The sequence below is a fragment of the Etheostoma cragini genome, chromosome 4, assembly GCF_013103735.1.
Source record: "Etheostoma cragini isolate CJK2018 chromosome 4, CSU_Ecrag_1.0, whole genome shotgun sequence".
Taxonomy (NCBI): Eukaryota; Metazoa; Chordata; class Actinopteri; order Perciformes; family Percidae; genus Etheostoma; species Etheostoma cragini.
The window spans coordinates 10489982-10509544 of NC_048410.1; the positions used below are offsets into that span (position 1 = coordinate 10489982).

Genomic DNA, 19563 nt, shown 5'->3' on the forward strand with positions numbered 1-19563 from the left:
TGTGGTTAAGACTACATCATGGATTTATAATAGGAACACTTTTATAATATATCAATTAGGCGATGGAGTAGCTTTCTTATGCATTTTGTCACATACTCGTGACATGCTCTGGTGTTGAATCACTGTTCTAATACCTGGGCTGATGTAACATTCTTTTGTTGAAAGGGAAACAACACGCAATGTTAAAAGTGTCTCTAAGTGCATATGGCTAGGCCTACATTAACTGAGACGCTGCAACCATGTCAGTACAAAAGAAACTTTAGGCTGCAACTCAACTCATCCCGCAACTGGGCTCGGTACTATGTTTCCGGACTACAAAACCTGACCCGGAAATGCGGCTCGTGCGTTCCGTGTGCTTCCGTCGCATTTGTTTAGTCCCTAAAACACACGAGCCCTTCACGGGTTTGTAAAAATCGTTGTTCTCTGACTCCCCAGTAGCAACCATAGGGCGGTGTGTGTCAAAGTCGTACAAAGGGATTTGTTTTTAAAATGCAACTTGTCAATTAAAACAAAAAAAATGCGAACACTATGATCCATAACTGCCAAAGACATTTGGAGAGACCATGCCCAACTGGGCACGTTATCTCATATTTTTTCAGTACATTGGAACAAACTACAGGTAACGTTTGGTTATGCTGCAGGATAACCGGTCACACTTTTAAAGTGTGTTAGTATGTGTGTATTATTTAATTTTCATTATTTCTGCAGGGGTGTCGTGAAAGTGCCTCCACATCAGCAGGGTAGAAAAGGGGTTCAGGACCACTTGGAAGTAAGTTTTACTGATGTTATTTACTAACATGATCGTGTTGTCTTGTCCTCCAAAACATGTTACCTCTTTCTTTCCAATATCAATTATACTGTAGTCCTGCAAAACCAGACAACAAGCTACTGCTGTGTGATTACACTCCCTTACACTCATGTACACCTTTCTGAAACCAATGCAGTCTACACAACAGTCCTGCAATAAATTCCCCCATGGCGGCAATTAATAATGCTTAGTTTTTGTTGAAACTGTTTTGAGTGGTGTGGATCCAACTGTGTTATCATTTTGAAGGCTGCAGTTTGTGGCGCTAATAAAATTAATTGTGTTACACTGGCAGGTGTTTCTATAGTACCGATAATCCAGATCAGTCTGCATGATGGTGATCCCTGTCACATGTCACTCCCCATCACCCCTCTCCACTGTCTATCTAATACTCTATTTCTAATAAGTGCATGAAGAGGGCTAAAACTATATTAGAAGAAAAGTGTATGAACACACGCACACACAGGAGGACACACAACACAGCAAAGAAGACCACCCTTTCTACTCACATCATACTGCTGTGCAAAGCTTTATTTGACATTCCTTTTCGTCTCTGGGTTTTGATGTACCTTGTCTGTCTGACTATTTGTGGTAAGCTATGAGTTACAGGTTTAAATTTCACAAGTTTTCTTTTACAATATAACAGCTAAAAGTTTTTTGTATTTTTCTTTGTATCTGTCTGTCTGTGTACAGGATGCAATAAGTAGGCTTAGGCCGCTCTACCCAGTGTCTCTTGCAGTCTCCAGCAGGACAGACGCAGGTGTCCACGCCTTATCTAACTCCGCCCATTTTGACCTCCAACGCAAGAACGATAAGCCGCCATTTACTGAAGACATTCTTGTTGAGGCTCTTAATTTCCACCTCAGGCCAGAGCAGATCAGGTGAGTCAGGACTCCTTGCATGTGACATTTCAAAAGGTTAACAGTAGATGTGATCATCAGGTGATAACACAGAGTCATGCAAATTGTACATCTAGTGTCCCATCGTCTTTTTTTCTTTTCTCTCTGTGTTTTTCTCACCTTCTTTTTTTAATCCATCCAATCCGTATAGTGACAATTTTAGGACTACTTTGGTTTGGACTGCTGAGATACTTTGTGATATTTAGGCCGCAGCTTTTCTGTCTGAGAGAGAAAAGAAAGGAAACAAAGAGACACAAACAGGGAACAAACAGGGCATGGCAAAAGAGGGAGATGGATAGAAATAGTCAGTGATAAAGGGTGTAAGGAACATTAAAGTAGGAGCACAAAACCGATATTGACACAGACTGGATTAAGACAGATGAGTGAGAGTGTGAAACAGAGGGAGCCATTTGGAAGATGGACAGAGAAGAGAGGAGGGAGGAAAGGGAAGCTCCCAGCTGCCTGCTAATCCCTAAACCTGCAGAGAGAAGGTTAGAAAGGATTATCCCTGCTCTGCTTTTTGGTCTATAGCTTCCATTATTACACACACACACACACACACACACACACACACACACACACACACACACACACATACACTTATCTAGCTAAATGGAAATACTGATCAGAATGTGAAACTCGCTGAATAATGTACTGTACAGTATAAACACACAATCCTCAGTATCTTCATAAAGCAGAAATATTTATGGCCTAACTACCTTATATACACATTGCCAAAATATTAAAGGTCCTTTGGCATGAACATTTTAACTTAAATTTCAGTTTAGGAGTATTTTTAAACATTTGAGTTCCCCCAGCCTGTCTGTAGTCCATCAGTGGCTAGAAATGGTGATTGGTGTAAACCGAGCCTTGGGTATCTTACTCTGCCTTTGAGAAAATGAAAGCTCAAATGGGCCGATCTGGAAACTTGCTCCTTATGAGGTCATACGGGGCAAGGTTACCTCCCATTTCTCTTCTTTGCCTGCCCACAAAATTTGGTCCGCCCATGAGAAAGAGAGAGACATCATGCTTTCAAATGAGCAAATTGGCAGTTGGTCAAGGCCACCCGGCTCGTAGCTTTGGTCTGCTGCCTCCTGAGATAGAGTGCCAAAGCACGATTTAAACCAAGGCTTGCACACTGTAAAAAAAAATAATTAAAAAGTGCCTCCATATTCCTATAATGAATGGCCCTTTTCCCATAAGGGGAAACTGCTCAGGAGCACAATGTTACCAGGCAAAACAATGCCCCAGTTCCAAAATGTGTGAGGCCATGCTTTGTACACTGCTAATGAAAATGTAATGTGTGTGTGTGTGTGTGTGGGGGGGGGGGGGGGTCTGGGGGCCAAGCAAAAAGGCTGTCACTTCACATTGGAGCAGGCGTTGAAGGCAGACGCAAGGGTTTCCTCTGCCACGTGTCACACCCAATCTCCACCCATGGAAACATAACCTAGTTTCTCTGACTGTGCACTGGCGCACACAACACTGTACATGCACTGCTGTGTCCAGAACAATGGGACGCCTGTGCACACACATGGGATGTGTGTATTTGAGCATTGTTCTCATAGTTCCATATACCCATGCATGCTAACTTTGTCACCTTCCGCTTTCTCTAAAACACAACAGACTTGCACGCATGGATGAAGGCATACTCTTTGTACATGCACAGGCATGTGTAGACGAACACTCATCACTCTATTATTACTGTACAGTTAAAAACATCCCTGCGTCATTGAAGGGAGATGGTGTGGAGTTGGTAAAACCAGCTAGTAAAAAAAAGTTTGGTGTTATGTTATTAGTTATAATTTGGACCTTTTAAAAAGAAAATGCTGCAACAACAACAACTCTTATCCCCCTCTCCCTTACCTGGAAGCACCGAGGTTATGTCATATATATTTCTTTTAGATTAAAGCTCTAATTGTGGGCATACTGTATTTATAAAGACTAATATTTATTATTTATTATTGGGATTTACTTATTACAATACATTTTACATTTAAATATTTTTATCTACATGTAATATACATTTGTTTTCTAGTTGTGAGGCTTTTGAATGTTTGGTTAATCTGAATATGCTGTAATATATTTAATTTAATTGAAAACATAGTAATTTGTTGCAGCAAACAGTGAATGATTTGCCATATGGCCGAATAACTTTTTAGAAATAATATATTTCAACAAAATCTGTCAGTAGGCTACATTTATTACTGTAGCACCAGCCATGAAGATACCTGCAATTCTCACTTAATCACCAATTACCGCAAGAGCTTGAACAGTTTGAAAAGTCAACAACACAGTTAAATATTTTAAACAACACACATGTGGTTCATATTTTCAGGCAGTGGATTCAGTTACCTGTGCAGATCAGAAAGGCCAGTTTCATTCTTCAGTCTATTTTAAGATGTTACACACACTCGTACACTAAACCACACTGGTTGATTTATTCATACAAGGAAGTTTGATCTGACTGCATTAGAGTTAGGATCTATCTATTCTCCGTGCTCAGATACACAGTAGGTGTATCTGAGCACCTGTGTCCTGTGTTAGCTGTGCCCTCACTGGAGTCGCATCAAAGATCTCCAGCCGTTGAGTCTTTTGTAAGGCTAACTAGGAGCAAAGAAGCGCTTGGCTATTTGGGCTTGTTGGCAGCCCTTTTAGGGCTCTGACAACGGGTGTGCTCGTTTGTAAAAAGCTGCAACGTTGGCATTTTGTACGATGACTTGTGCACAGTTATTCTTTCTGGCAGTACAAAATGAGAGTATTAACACCATCTGAGAAATGCTGTTCGTTTAATTTTTGTCTAAACAGCCACCAGAATTTAAATGTTAAGTTTTATTTTCTGTGATTTTTGAAGAAATTACTGCACATATATTATGTCAGACATACAGTAGAGCCGAAATGTCCAGCCTTTTAGGCCTAAATGGATGTCAGCTTCACTGAAACAACTCTATTGTGACTCTGCCAGGATCACCCGTGCACTACGCGTGTCTGATGATTTCCATGCCCGTTTCCGTGCCCAGTCTCGAACCTATGTCTACCGGATCGCCCTGGGAATCTCCCACCACTCTCTGCTTCCCCTCACAGACCACAATCTCTGCTGGAGCCTTCGCAACACGTGAGTTATCCCCCCCCCCCCCCATTCAATCATCCTTGTGTTTGATGATTTCCCTTAAATCATCAAATTCCCTTAAATTCCCTTTAAAAATAAAAATCAAGCTCAGATTCTATTCAACAAGTAGGTCCAGACACACACAAACATGCACACACCCTCAACAGGCTCATGCCAAGCCTTGCAAAAAAAAATGGCACGCTGAAAACACAAAATCTACATGTACCAAGCCAGAACTACAAATTAGGGCCAGTCAAACATAGTCATTTATCTGAGCTGGCATCTGAAAAACAAACAAAGGAGAAGAAAAGGAGAGAAAAGAGACAGGGAAAACGATGGACTGAGTACAGAAAGAGAAAAAGAAACTGAATGTTGATGGCCTCGTAGCTTAGGGGATGTTCCTTTAGCTGTGATTGGAAGGAGGGAGTGTGAAGAAACACATTTCAGAGAGCGTACATATGAGCATTTGTCTGCTCTCCACTTTTTGGGGGGAAAAGTAGGGCAAGATAAGCTGGGGGCTTATATGCATGCAGAACAACACCCACGCACATTAACCTGACTGTTTTTTTTTGCTCTCTCTTTCCTTCTCCCATCCTTCTCTCAACTACATTTATTTCTCCTTCCCTCCCTTTTCTCTCTCTCTGGTGTCTGCTTTTTTTTCTACCTTTTTCCCTTCTCTCATTTTCAGCATCCATCTCGTCCATCCACCACTGAGCGTTGTGCCTCACAAAGCCTCTCTCCTCTCTTTCTTTGATCTGCCTCTACCTCGTCATCACACACGCGCCGATTAAATATCAAATCTATAAAAATGTCTAAAAATGATCAAAAAAGGCAATTGTTTCTTTTTGTCTGACCAATACTCAAAAACCCCAGGCTATTCTAATTAAAGCGATTTTACAAAGGGAAAAGCAGGACATGCTCACATTTAACAAGGTACAACCACAAAAACATTATGACATATAAACATTTTTGCAGATACCTTTTTTTTGGATGACTGATCAATTAATTGATTGTTCAGCTCTGATCTACACATATATATGGATAAAATAACAACAATTATGAGAAAAAAATAAAGATAGACAAAAAATGTGTTAGCTAATTAGGTAATTAGCACTAAACACAAAATACAGCTGATGATGCTGATGAGAATGTCAGTAGTTTCATAGGTATTTTGTTATAAATCAAAGTAGTAAATAACCAAAGAAAATTGAATCCTGAATATTTGAATCATATACTGTATATTTTCTTGTTATGCTTCAGTTGTCGGACACAAATTAATACCTACTATGTGCTGTTTTCCAACTTTCCCTTGAAAGATTTTAAGTACTAAGTTATGAAAGGATAAACTGTAAGTGGACTTGATCTGGCATGAATCAAGCATTCCTTTTAAAAAAGGAAACAAGAATAAATCATCTGTCTTTCGCAGCGCTCCACCATATCTTCATTCAGGACTCTTGTTTAAGATTTTAAATTTGTGCATTAAGATTTTAACGAGTGAGTTACTGAGCCCATTTCCCTGCTTGCTGCATCTCTCCTTCTCTCTTGCTCTCTGTCAGATCATATTTAAGCAGTGACAGAAGCATGAGACTATACAGAGTCTGAGTGTCGAGCCCACTTTCAATTTCTCTCTCAAATGAGTTGGTCGTCGGCACGCTCCTCTCTCTCACGTGGCATTGTGCGTCAGAAAAATCATGTTATATAAGTCAACCAATACATTATTCTACTTTAAAAGCAGTAACATGGAGCCCTGAAAACCTGTCCTACTCCATGTGTACACCACATCCCAGCTGACTGACCTCGCTGTTCAGGCAGGGGACTTCTGGGTCAAGTTTCACTATTACAATGAGCCTGTAAAAGTTTATTTAAGAAGTCTGTTGAAATCAGCTGTCTGTTCTCAACACTCATAGAAAATATAACATTTTTTTGTGATCACTTCTTAAAGAAAAATGTCTCCTGTTCATGTCTCTCTTCAGGACTCTGGATGTGGGAGCCATGCGCGAGGCTGCCGCCCTGCTGGTCGGGACTCAGGATTTCAGCAGCTTCAGGGCAGTGAACTCTGACATGCCATTTAAAAGCCCTGTGAAAACGCTGGATGTGGCCAGCATAGAGCCAGGAAGCTCCTTCGCACACACACACTTCCACAGGTAGGCCTTTTTAGATGAAGGTAGACTGATCACATTGGCTACTAGCAGTCAGCGCATCCGCCAACTTAAAAAAAAAGAAGAAGAAATTGATGTAAGCATACATTTGAATACATTTTTTGGCCAGACAAGCTGTACTCACAACATTTAAATATCTTTGATATACAAAGATGTTATTGTGAACATGTTAGCAAACAGTCATGACACATCTAGCAGACATGTAGCAACATCAGCATTCATTTAGTGTTGTGTTTGTTCACTCCTCTTTAGACATCTGCGTCTGTTGCTGCTAAATGCGCAACAATCTTCACCAGCTAGATGATAACTTTGTCAGACTGCTGTTTTGTGCTAGGCAGCTAGTGTACTATGTGGTGGAAGCAAACCAAAATTATAAAGTTGCAGGCCATAAAACCAAAATCATGAGCAAAATCCCTTTGTCTATCTTGCTGTGGGGTAATGCTGAGTTAGTTGATAATTCTGTGCAGGTTCCACACTATGAGCAACCTCTTTTACTAACACATCGTCCTTCCATCTATCATTATTTTAAAATAGTAATTAGTGCAGCTTTAAAGTGCCCATATTATTAAAAAAAAACACTTTTTCTAGGATTTAGTTTGTGTCTCTGGTGCTTCCACATGCATACAAACTTGGAAAAAAACTATCCATGCCTTTTTGAGTGAGATTCGGGTTTCTGAATGTCCTCTGCCTCCAGTCTCCGGGTGGGCTGTTCAAAAGCTCAACGGCTTTCTACGTAACTAGCCGAGATGAGGTGGCTAACCCTAACACGTGCTAGCGCTAGCTTGCTAGCTCGTTCTCAATGGCAAAACACTGCTACAACACACACTAGTTCACCATAATCTACTAAAGAACTACTTCCATGTCCCTGTTCTGCAGGTGTTCCACAAGTGGCCCTCATTGAGAAGAAGTCTCCAAGTTAATCCTGCCTTCTACTGACTAAAGTTGGAGAATGAGTTTCTAGCACATGTGATCTTACCTACTTAATGTGCATGTGCAACTCCCAACAAAGATAATATAGAAGTGTGATGTCTCACTCTGTAGCTAAAACAGAGACCAAAACAGGAGCAACAGCAGTGTGCGGTACAACACAACTAGGGTGTTTTTTTTAAATGAAATTATATAAACGTATTCTGGTACAACCTCAAAATACAGTTATGAACCTGAAACAATGACAATATAAAAAATAAAAAAAAAGTTTCCACAATTTTATTTGTTTAACATGTTGGGAAATACTTTTACCAGTATTTGCTTTCTTGCTGATAAAAAATGTATGTCAAAATTTGGGGGCTTAGCTTGAACCTTGAACCTGAGCCTAATGTGCCCTCCCAGGAGAATTGAAAAGAAGCGGCAGGCTCTCACGGTGATAGCACATGGCTTTCTGCAGCCTCCCCAGGCCAACAGTAGAGTTAGCAATAACACAAGGGAACTGATTATTCCACATTTGGAGAAAAAAAAGCCAAGAAATAAAGAAATGATGCATGTGCTTTTCCACTCCAAAAAGATCAATCTTGTGTTTTTCAATCTTGCGTCAACTGGTGCTTAAGAAGTTGGACAAAGATTTGGTTAATTTACAGTCCCTTCACTGCATGTACAGGCTTGAAAACTTCCTTTTTAAGCTTCAGTCACACTCTGTGTGGCGCATTTGATATTTCTTTATATATATAGTGATATTTTGGTGAATAACAGGTCAAGCAGACTTTGATCTGGACTCAAAAGTAATCTTTTCCAATTGAAATGTTTAAAAAAAGCTTTAGTTACTTCAGTGTAACAAAAGGTGCATCATAGGAATTACTGCTTTATTGTGGGAAAACTGATGTCCAGCTGTGAGTCATGTTGAATCATACAGGTAAAAGACAATGAGGATCCAACATAATCCATAGGAGAGATGGAGGTGGGGCAGCTGTGTGAGAGAGAGGGCCATGTGGGCTTTGGGAGATTATACGTCCACGGGGGTCAGTCTGCATGCCAAATACTACTTCCATGGGCATTAATTATTTTCCCTGAAAATATGGTGCACAATATGGACATGGGCAGACTGTTAGCAGTTCTCTAAGTAAATGTCACACAGTCCCTTAACCCCAGCCTACATTAACAAGCTGTGAGCATCAGGGTTACAAATCTGTAACATAGTGTATTTGTAAGTGTCCATGGTTGCATTTTTTTTTTTACCAAACCAGCTATGAATGAAATCCTGCAGTTGAGCTGTGTGTTTCATTTTTGATTTGGGTTTTATTCTAAGTTACAGTGATAAAATCATACGGAACTGAGTGGTGACTTGTTGAAAAGCAAAAGGTTGAGCTGAATTTTTTATCCTATAACAAGGAGCAGCGTGAAGCTGATTTCTGTGGAATCTGCTCGACATGTAGAAATGTTTTTATCTCATTGTCAAGCAGGATGCTTATCTTATACTCATACAGTCTATGCTTGAAGACTACACCCTCAAATTTGTGGGAAAGACAATGTTTAAACATTTCTTGTCTTTAGACATTAATATCCCCACAATGGCTGAATTGATTTTTACCATTCAAACTGCGTTTGAAAAACCCCTTCGTTCTTTTGCAGTTGCAAACTATGATGCTAGCCCTTACCAACCTTTTTAAAATGTTAGTTAAAATCAAAAGACATAGGACCCTGGGAACATAGGGAGGACCCTATCTAAACGGGACGCCATGTGACTGTGCAACCTAAGACACAGCTTTCGTCTATCCATGTAAATATACTGTCCATCACCAGAGTCATTGAGCTAAAAGGCCTGCTGTATAAATCTGTCTTTGCACTCTATACATATCAAATGTAATCAGAAAGCAAGCACTAAGTTAAATTTGCATTTGACCCAATTCGTCCCATGTGCCCGTTTAGTTTAGTTGGCAATTTAACCACAGTGGCAATATTTACCTTACTTTAGAATGGCACATTGAGTCAGTGATGCTAAGTAGATGTTATCATTATCACAACTGATTAGAAGTTTTGGAAATGTGCACCTTTATATATAAAGACAACACAACATCTGTGATGTTTAATGATTGCATGTATGTTGTTATATATATTGTATATTGTTGCATGTATATAGCTGATATTTAATGATTGTTGTATATATTGTTGTGTATATATAATCAGTATGTTGTTCACACATTTGTGCATCGTTTTCTTCCAGAGAGATACCATTTTTGGAGCTGACTTTCACAAGCCGATCTTTTCTCTATAAGCAGGTTGGTTCCTCTCATTGTCCTCAACTACCTGTAAATGTGTTGGTGATCATTGTTAGTATGTAGCACCATCTGCTGGTAAAGACTGGAAAATATATTGTTCATAAAAAAGGTTCATAAACAATTTTGCGATATTTTCAGTAATACCAATGTAAAAATGGTTGCTTTGGCCGTTTGCTCCAGGTGCGGCGGATGACAGGGGCCCTGGTGGCTGTAGGACGGGGGCAGCTCTCAGTGCCCCAGCTGCAGGAGATATTGGAGGTTCGGGACTCTCTTGCCTTCCCTCAGGGCATGGCTGCTCCGGCCCATGGCCTCTTCCTCACCAGGGTGGACTACAGACAGACAGGTGAGGAGGCTGAATTTGATTCAATAAACAATAACTACTACTATCATCATACTGTATCATATAGTTTTAGTATGACTGTCAGTAAGGTGTTGAATTTAGACATGCTTTCTCAGGCGGTTTATTTAAATATTAGAGTGTTTACTGAAAAGGTAATGTTTCACATCATGTACATTACTATCTCTTATTTGCCTCCTCAGACCTGCAGTTTTCACAACAGACATCAGAGGAGTAATTTATCTCCAGTGGAATAATTCTATTTCATTCAGTCATGGTGAAAGAATTATATTTCTATACTACTATATGCAGTGGTTGTAATAAAGGTTTATATGTACGTGTATACTTGTTTTACTTACAACAGAACATGGCAGATGGCAGTTTGAGTGAGTATTTTTTTTTTCACACTTACACACAAAAAATAGGCATTTGACTGCATAGAGATGAATATCTACATGTTCTTTTAATTCAACATATTAAGAAAACATAACTGTGTCCACAAATACAGCTCAGCTACAGAATACCACACACACCTTGAACCTATCATTGTCTACACATGACCTCCGGGTTACAACAGACAACTTGCTTTAAGCCTAGTTATGCAGTATAACTCCTATGTATACATGTATGAACTGGGTTTTGGTAGGTCCTGGCAATTATCAAACAAAGTATCAGTATACATGTGGAGAAGAGCGATACGTTCTATAGCCAAAACTGCTTTGTGTCCCCATTGCGCTCATACAGTGGTATTACATTGTGGATCAACGAAGTACACACACTCTCACTGATAATGTATACATCCAAATGTCCAAAAAAAACTGCATACATTGGTTGTTCACCCAAAAGTCTTCCCAGAGCATTCTCGAGCATTTTCAGTACACTCACTTTCTTCTAATTTGGCTAAGTTGTCTGTAAACAGTCCATTAAAACCGGACTTCCACCAGCAGTCTTCTCGATGCCGGTGGGAGACAGGTGAGGTTTGTACAAGGTTCAGACCAACCCATCGCTGCCCTTAATGTTCCAGCGCATCTTTCAAATGCGCCAGACATCAGTTTCCATGATTTGGTGCAGTCATCCACAAGGTTAACTGATTTATCTTATTCAAAGTGCCGCGTCTGTCAAAATTGAACCTCATGAGGAATGGTTTTTGCACTTCTTAGAAGTGACCAACTCAATTCAGTAACACTAGTTATTCAACCTAAATCTTTTAAAATATGTACACAAGTACATGTTTTCTATTCATGCAACCATGTTGGAGCAACACAGTGAGTCTGATTGGCATAGATCAAGATAATTGACACCTCCTAAAGATGCTCATAATTCAATATATAATCAGAATTTCAAGTGTTTGCCAGAATACCAAGCCCAATGTCTTAGAAACAAAATCATGTGTATATAATGCACTTGAGGAAGGCATTGTTTTTTTAGTTTTTACTCACAATCCTTAACAGCACAGTCTGGGTGAAGAATGTGGCTGAGCTTAGGTCAAACTTGAGACCCTGATTGAAAAGATTGTGGGACAGTGAGACACAAAAGGAAACTGATCACCTTAATCAGACCTTAATGAGCACATTTTGAATTACAATTTTGTGTTACAATACAGATGAAGAAAGAAGATGAATGATAAATGCTCAGCAATGGCACGAGGCTTGTCCTGATAGCCGCAATCAGTTTTAAAAATGATATAAATGACATGCATGGGAGATGTATGGTTGGCTGAAGATTGATTACTGGCTAAACAGAAAGATCTAAATGATCACAACTGAGTTAGAGCCTGTTGTGGTATTTGACTACACACCCTGATGCTAAAGCTTGAGGTTAATTTCTGAGGTTAATTTGTGACATGTGAATACAGGTTGATAGTATTTGAGAATAGCCACCAAAAGTTGATAAGATTGCATAGACCCTTGAAACCCAACCATCACCATCTCAATAACAATCTATGATTAGACTACTGCTTGGAGCTGCATACCCAACTTCACCCTTTGTACTGAGGTTTTGTAGTCAATAAAGAGCACAATAAATGCTGTAATAGTCTACATAATACATTTACATTCAATTATACTTTGTTCCTTTTTTTTAAGTTTGTGGACCATACAAGTGTTATTTTGCTGAATCTTACAGAATAGCTTGTATAATGCCAACTCTACAGCCAACACCAAAAACTGTGTAACGCCATGTGTGTTCAGTAAAACAGTCGCTTTTGCACGATACACAGCATTAAACGTATAGACTTTATTCAAAGTAGTATACAAAGAGTGAAATGGGGTATGTTCCAGGGACTTACAAAACACTTTTCTGAGAGGAGACACATCCACGTGTAAACATATGCTGCGTTTGTGGGTTTGCGCTTTTCTCCAACGGCTAAAAAAATGAAAGCATAAAAACACTGTACAGAGCGTACAGTCCTTGGAGAGCCAAGAGGGGAAGGAAGTGCGGCCGTCGTCCTTCATGCGATAAACGCCATCCTCTTTAGCTGGCGATTTTCTCTATTTCATCCAGATCATCTGTGTCTAGTTTTTCAATTTTCTTACCTGCAGAGGGAGGAAAAAAAAAACTGTTAAACATATTCACACTCCACCACAAAGGCTTCGTTTAGACCTCAGGCAAAATTGGCCTGAATCCAAAAATCACGACTGTCCTCAGTGCGCCCCAACCGCGTCGCCAAGGCAGGGATCGGCTCACGCAAAAGGGGTCAGGGGTCTGCGGCGATGGTGGCAACCCACCCGACATGTCTTGAAAACCAAAGCGTCTATGACAGGTCAACTGCGGCTGTATACTGGATGCTTTCGGGCGCGCAAGTCAGAGGGTCGCCCTGTGGCGCAATGAAAGTGAGGGATGGCGCGCACTGGCCGAGGTGGGATCCTGGTCCTTCGGGGCTGGCGCACCACCGGCCCATCTGGCCCACACCATCATGGAGGTGGAGCATGAGCACGTGCGATAGGATCCGAAAGATGGTGAACTATGCCTGAGCAGGGCGTAGCCAGAGGAAACTCTGGTGGAGGACCATAGTGGTCCTGACGTGCGAATCAGTCACCCAAACCTCTGTAGCCATAACCCCGTTTTTTTCGATTGCTTAACGACAGTGGGCACAACTGGAGTAAAATGTGCAAACTAACTACAGTCTGCACAGCAGCAGTTCACGTGGGCCAAACTCTAGTTTGTTTTTCATTGCTTGAACACAGTTTTCATATCTCCACACACTTATGCCATGGCTTAACCCAACCGGCACAACAATGGATTTACAGCACTTTGTTCAAATGCTAACACTGTTGTCACACATTCAAAACAGTAGATACACATTTTTCAAACCTTGTCTACCTTGAAACCGGTAACTGGCCCATGCCTACTTGATCCCAAGTTTGCGTGTACAACAAAGTGTGTGTCGCAGCTGCAGACTTACTGAAATGCTCCTGGATCCTGTTGAGGATGTTCATGCTCATCTTGCTGTCCACCATGTTGATGGCCAGTCCCCTTTTGCCAAATCGACCTGTGCGGCCAATCCTGTGCAGATATGTCTCATTGTCTGGGTTACCATCCTTGTCTACTGGCAAGTCAAAGTTGATCACCACAGAAACTTGCTCGACATCAATACCTAAATGAAAGAAAAGTGGAGAGAAATATTAAAATATTACAATAAAAGCAATGTCCCCGGGTAGAACTGGAATATTTCTGTTTTATAATTGTCATACGATAAAGATTTACACTTTTAACTCAATGTGAATCTTTTCCCCATTTCTTGTCTTTATTTATTCCTTTCAATGGCCAAAGTGACATGTAGCTATTTGTTATGAATGGTATTTTACCATACAGGCAGTCCCACCCATCATACCTCTAGACACTGGCACAGACGGAGCTAGAGTCACAATGTTTTTACCAGGTACCATGAAGCCGTTTCAAAGTTAGACATAAAAATCAACACCTTTCTCACACATTCTAAATCCAAACACTCACTGCTCTACCCATCCTACTTAAGAGAACTGAGTCAAGTGCAAATCTGGGATACATGGCCTTTTCAATGTGTGTGTAGCTTAATAGAAAGTCATGACGACATGATGTTTCTGCCCATTACCTCGAGCACAAACGTTTGTTGTGACCAGGACCTTCTCCTTGCCATCTCTGAAGCGGTCGATGACAGCAGCCCTCTGCTCCACCTGCATCTCTCCACTAAGCAGCGCCACCTGGTGGCCTTCTCTGGAAAGCTCCCCCGCCAGCCAGCCTGCAGTCTTCCTTGTCTGGATAACACAGAGGAGAGTGCTCTCACTACTTTACCAGCAAACTAGGTGCTCATGTAACAAAGGACCAAATATGAAAACACAACTTGGCAACACTAGCTGATTTACAGGAAGAGTTAGGGTGTGAGTTAGGTCCTGTTCTAAAAGTGTTGTTAAAATAAGCAAGAAAAACAAGTCAGATAGCGTTGCCAAGTTATTTCTCACATGAAGGCGACACAGAAAAAGTAGGAGACAGAGGTTGGAGTACAGCAGGTTTGCTGGACATTCTAATGTCCCTTCTCAGAGAAATTTAAAGGGATACTTTGCCAATTTTAAACTGGCTCTGTGTCATCTTTGTGTGGGCAGTGTTTTAAGATGAACAGTCTAAACATACTGCCATGACACAAAGCTGGTTTCAAAATCAAAATTTGTAATTATTTCTATTAAAAAGAAGTGTGAATCATTAAGTATATTTACATGCACACCAATATTATTCAGAATATGATGATATAAATCAATTTTATAGGTCATGTGCACATTCTGTTTAGATGCTCCAAATAAGGCCTTTTCCTGAATTTTGCATTTTATTTTTTAAAGCGATTAAGAAGTGCATATTCCGGTATTATTTTGGTTTCAGAGGCATTCTTTGGACATGTATACAGTGCATTCAGAATATGCGTCACAATCAGGGTTTTTACCGCAGGCTTATGGTTAACTCTGTGTGTTTCTAAGATTGCTGCACACAAACCAACCAGCCAACAATTTGCCAGGCTGCAATAAACACACAGCTACTTCAATTAAAACTCTATCAAAGACTTGGATATCACCAGGTTTTTGGATATGCACACACACATCGCTATGCCGACCTTTTCAAGAAGCGGGTTGAAGGAATGAAACAAGTCAGCCACAACTGGTTAATTTTGAAAAAGTCGTATTTTGCATGGCTATATGTAAACAACAATATTAGTGGAATATTCTGTTTCATAATCCATATAAACAACTTAGACGGAATATCGTCTTTTTTGGAATAAGGTCAAAATCTGAATATTGAGTGCTTATAAACAAAGTCAGTGTTATAATGCAGACTATGTAGGCCTGTGCAAATATGAATTAAATGAACTCACATGGCAGAAGATCATGGCCTGAGCGATGGTGATGGCTCCGTAGATGTTACAAAGGGCGTGGAACTTCTCCTCTCTGCTGTTGCACAACACGTAGTACTGTTTGATGGTATCCAGCGTCTCCTCCTCTCTCTTCAACTTTATGATGTTGGGGTCAGGCACAATACGCTGGGCAAAGTTCCAGACTGTCTCTTCAAACGTGGCTGAGAACAGCAACATCTGGCAGTTTTTAGGCAACATCCTGTGTGTCGGAGAAGAGAGATGTGTAGGATTTTAATTTTTTTTTTTTTTTTAATAAAGAAAAAAAAAAAAAGGTGAAGATTTACATTTAAGGGACTCTAGAAAACCCTATTTACAAGGTAAATGACTGATAATTTATGTGGATTTCATCAAGAACAAAGGCTTTTGTTATGTGTGACGGTGCATGATCTCATAAAGATTTTTCGTTTGGAGGTTTTTATTAGTTTGTGCTGAGAAGGTTTCTTTCTCAATGTCTGCGTTTACTCTGACCTCTGGATACGGATGCTCTGGTCCTGGTGACCCTGTGTGGCAATCATGACATCAGCCTCGTCGAGCACAAACACCTTGATCTTCTTGGGGTCTATGAACTTGAATTTCCCACACCAGTCCAGCATGGTACCAGGTGTGCCAATAACTATCTGTTCCTGCAGCTTCATGCCTCGCTGCACTGGAACATTCACAAAAAACAAGCACTCAACACACAGAGCCATCTGGCAGTCGCATTTAGGTTTTCATCATAAGGAACAATTCTAATACTAGACACATTTTTATTTGAAAATATTTATAGTATGTACTATATAGTAGATGTAGCATTGTAGAGAGCCTTACATTTGTTTCCTCTGATGGCGTAGACTAGTTTGACCTCAGGATAGTGTTTGCCCATCTGCTCAATTACCTTGCCAGTCTGAAGTGCCAGTTCATAGGTGGGTGACACACACAGGCACTGACGGAGAGAAATTAAATTGGTGAAAAAACTAATTCAACATGTAGTTCAAGTTATCAAGGACAATAATTGAGATACAGGATGAGGCCCTCCCAGACCCCTAACAGCTTATAACACATACCAATTTTGAATTTTTGAAACTTGAAATTTTAATTATAGATTTTCTACAACATGGAGGGAGGTGAAAACTAACCTGGGGAAATCTGTTGTTGGGATCTACATGACTGAGCATGGCCAGGACAAAGGCAGCCGTTTTCCCTGTTCCCGACTGCGACTGGGCAATCAGATTCTGTGGACTAGAAGAAACAAAGAATTAGATCACAGGAAAAGCTGATAAATAGTTATTGGTTCTACTTCTTAGTACCTGGTGCAAGGGGTTATTAATTTAATTGAAAATGTTAAAAGTTAATTAAAAGAGGTTTGATTAAGTTAATTTCAAAGTGATACTGCAGGGAGAGAGATTTCAGTAAGCCCTAAGAGACATAATGCCTTGCAGGAGGACTCTGCAACGTTTACGTACAGTGCAAATTATACTTACGGTTCGGCCAGCATCATAGGTAAGGCAGTCTCCTGGATTTTGGATGGTCGGTTGAAACCCATGCCGTAGACACCCTGAAGCAGCTGTGGTTTGCTGCACACAGGAGAGAATAGTCAAATGTCACATCTTCGGCAAAGTCTGAAGACAAAACAGATGTTTTTCAAAACATTTCCCCGCTTTGATATACTGTACTTCAGTTTGGATGTGCACACAAGTTAAAAGCTCTACCAATAAATGGGCAACAGAAAGAACCCTGCTGGAGCAGGTATGGTTCATGTATGGGTCTTGGTGGGAACAGTTGCAACGCATCATAACTGAATAGTAATATCTAGTGGTGCTCTAAAATATTGTAGTGCAAAAATAAAGATGAATGGACGAATAGAAGATTCACTTACAGTCGCAACTCCTCAAAAGACTTGACAGAGTATAGTGGAGAGTTGGGATCCTTCTGAAGAACTTCCACTTGATTCGTGTTATTGACAAGATTATTCCGTATCAGCTTGTTCAACAATGACTGCGCAGCTTTGTCCTCTGGAAAATCAAATTATGTTGCAATGACTGTTACTACAACTCAAGAGACAATCAAGCATCTCAATCAAGATCAATCAAGAATTTCAGACAGCAGAGGATGAATATTTTGTAAATGTAAATAATTAAACGTCCCACCGTTGTCATCTTCTTCTGTACCCTTGTTTTCTCCCTCAACTTCTGACTTTGCAGCTGCACTGCTGGAGTCTGTTGTATTTGCAGCCGTGCCTACAATAGTCAAAATGATACTCACATACACAGTACATGCAAAACATTTGAGATTACTGGTTTTCTTACGCTTAATGTTGCACACACGCACTTACCATTTTCCTCCGGTTTGTCTTTTATTTGGAGGCTACCGATCTGTAAGGAGGCACATAAGCAAGATTACAGAACTGTTTAAAATAAAAATGCTTGCCGTGATATAAGCCAGGACAGGTTGATACATGATAGGCACAAACTGGGGGGAAAGGGGTATAGCTGTTTTAAAGCCTCTTGCATCATTTGCTTGCTAGCCAGCTAATTGCTAAAGCTAGTAATTCATTGAGCACGCAGCATCTCAGTTGGAGCTAACGTTAGTTAACTAAGCTTTCAAAAAAAAACGAAGCCACCCGGTAGCTTCGTTTATAAGTTTATGTGAACGTTACTGAGACAAACTGTCACAGGAGTAAATTTATTCACTGGCAGCGCAGTTGTTGGACAGTTTCTGTAAGAAATGAGTCTGATTAGCCAAGTTTCGTTTGTCCCAACAGGCCAAAGCATCCCCTAAACATGCTAACAACACATTAGCTCATGTTGCGTAACGAAGAATTAAGGTTTAACGTTACCGATACCCCCGCGGCTTCTTGCTCGTCCACTGCCTGTGCCCAGGAGTCCGTAGCCATTGTGGAACAGTTCTTATTCAGTTATTATGCTCGGGATAACTCAACTGGGAAAGCAAGCTCACAGTGAGGAGTCGGCAATGTGAAAGTAACTATTTTCCACAATGGCGTGCCGAAACTGAGTCTAGGCACCTGTGCAACCGCTTACATGTCCGGGTAAAATGCAAGCGTCTCCCAATGAAAGTTCCCAGCCGACTCACAAAAAACAACATACAATTATTGACTCTTTCCAAATTTACACATTTAAACAGATAACTTAAAATTAAATGAAACGTTTTTTTTGAATGTTTTTGCGAAGTTAAAGTGAATTAAAGGCACAATTTCAAGAGACACTTCTCTACCAAGCCTGTAGATGGCACCAAACGTTCTGCACCCACACGCAATCACGCACGCACACACACACACACACACACACACGCACACACACATCACAGACAACAAAGATGATGCAGGTCTTTTGTATTTTACAAAATGTAGTAATCGTGCTTACACAATACATTTTCGTAAATAAAGTTGACTGTAATCAAATTCTACCTCTGTTATTAGTTTAAGCCAGTCCCTAATGTCTGGTCTATTTGGACTCTTCTAGTCGTGCAACATGAGTCTGGCAGCTACAATAAAACCTGGTAACATCAGTCTAGCTTCCGATTTAGCAAAGTCTGGGGCCATGAGGGACCTATCCCCTAACAAGCATAAATGGGTGGATTCCAGCAGGGGTTGACCCTTTAACCCTCTATTGCATGTTGTTGCCATATGGCAACAAATTCTTTTTCTTTGTGTTTTTCACAATAAACCATGTAAA

The 19563-nt window shown here is 40.4% G+C and overlaps 2 protein-coding genes across 2 annotated transcripts; one reads left to right on the forward strand and one right to left on the reverse strand.

Annotated features, from left to right (window-relative positions):
- The first annotated feature begins 343 nt into the window (after positions 1 to 343).
- Positions 344 to 10858, forward strand: pusl1 (pseudouridine synthase like 1). Its single transcript, XM_034870269.1, has 8 exons — positions 344 to 619; positions 709 to 769; positions 1499 to 1686; positions 4667 to 4816; positions 6784 to 6954; positions 10124 to 10178; positions 10359 to 10521; positions 10719 to 10858. The coding sequence occupies exons 1-8, from the start codon at positions 564 to 566 to the stop codon at positions 10751 to 10753; spliced, it is 879 nt and encodes a 292-aa protein (XP_034726160.1). The 5' UTR covers positions 344 to 563; the 3' UTR covers positions 10754 to 10858.
- A 1827-nt stretch (positions 10859 to 12685) lies between these two features.
- Positions 12686 to 18935, reverse strand: ddx19 (DEAD/H (Asp-Glu-Ala-Asp/His) box polypeptide 19 (DBP5 homolog, yeast)). Its single transcript, XM_034870268.1, has 12 exons — positions 18708 to 18935; positions 18204 to 18243; positions 18019 to 18108; positions 17748 to 17883; positions 17353 to 17445; positions 17008 to 17110; positions 16700 to 16814; positions 16361 to 16538; positions 15854 to 16091; positions 14588 to 14750; positions 13919 to 14110; positions 12686 to 13049 (listed from the first exon to the last, which is right to left on the reverse strand). The coding sequence occupies exons 1-12, from the start codon at positions 18762 to 18764 to the stop codon at positions 12988 to 12990; spliced, it is 1467 nt and encodes a 488-aa protein (XP_034726159.1). The 5' UTR covers positions 18765 to 18935; the 3' UTR covers positions 12686 to 12987.
- Between the last annotated feature and the right edge of the window lie 628 nt (positions 18936 to 19563).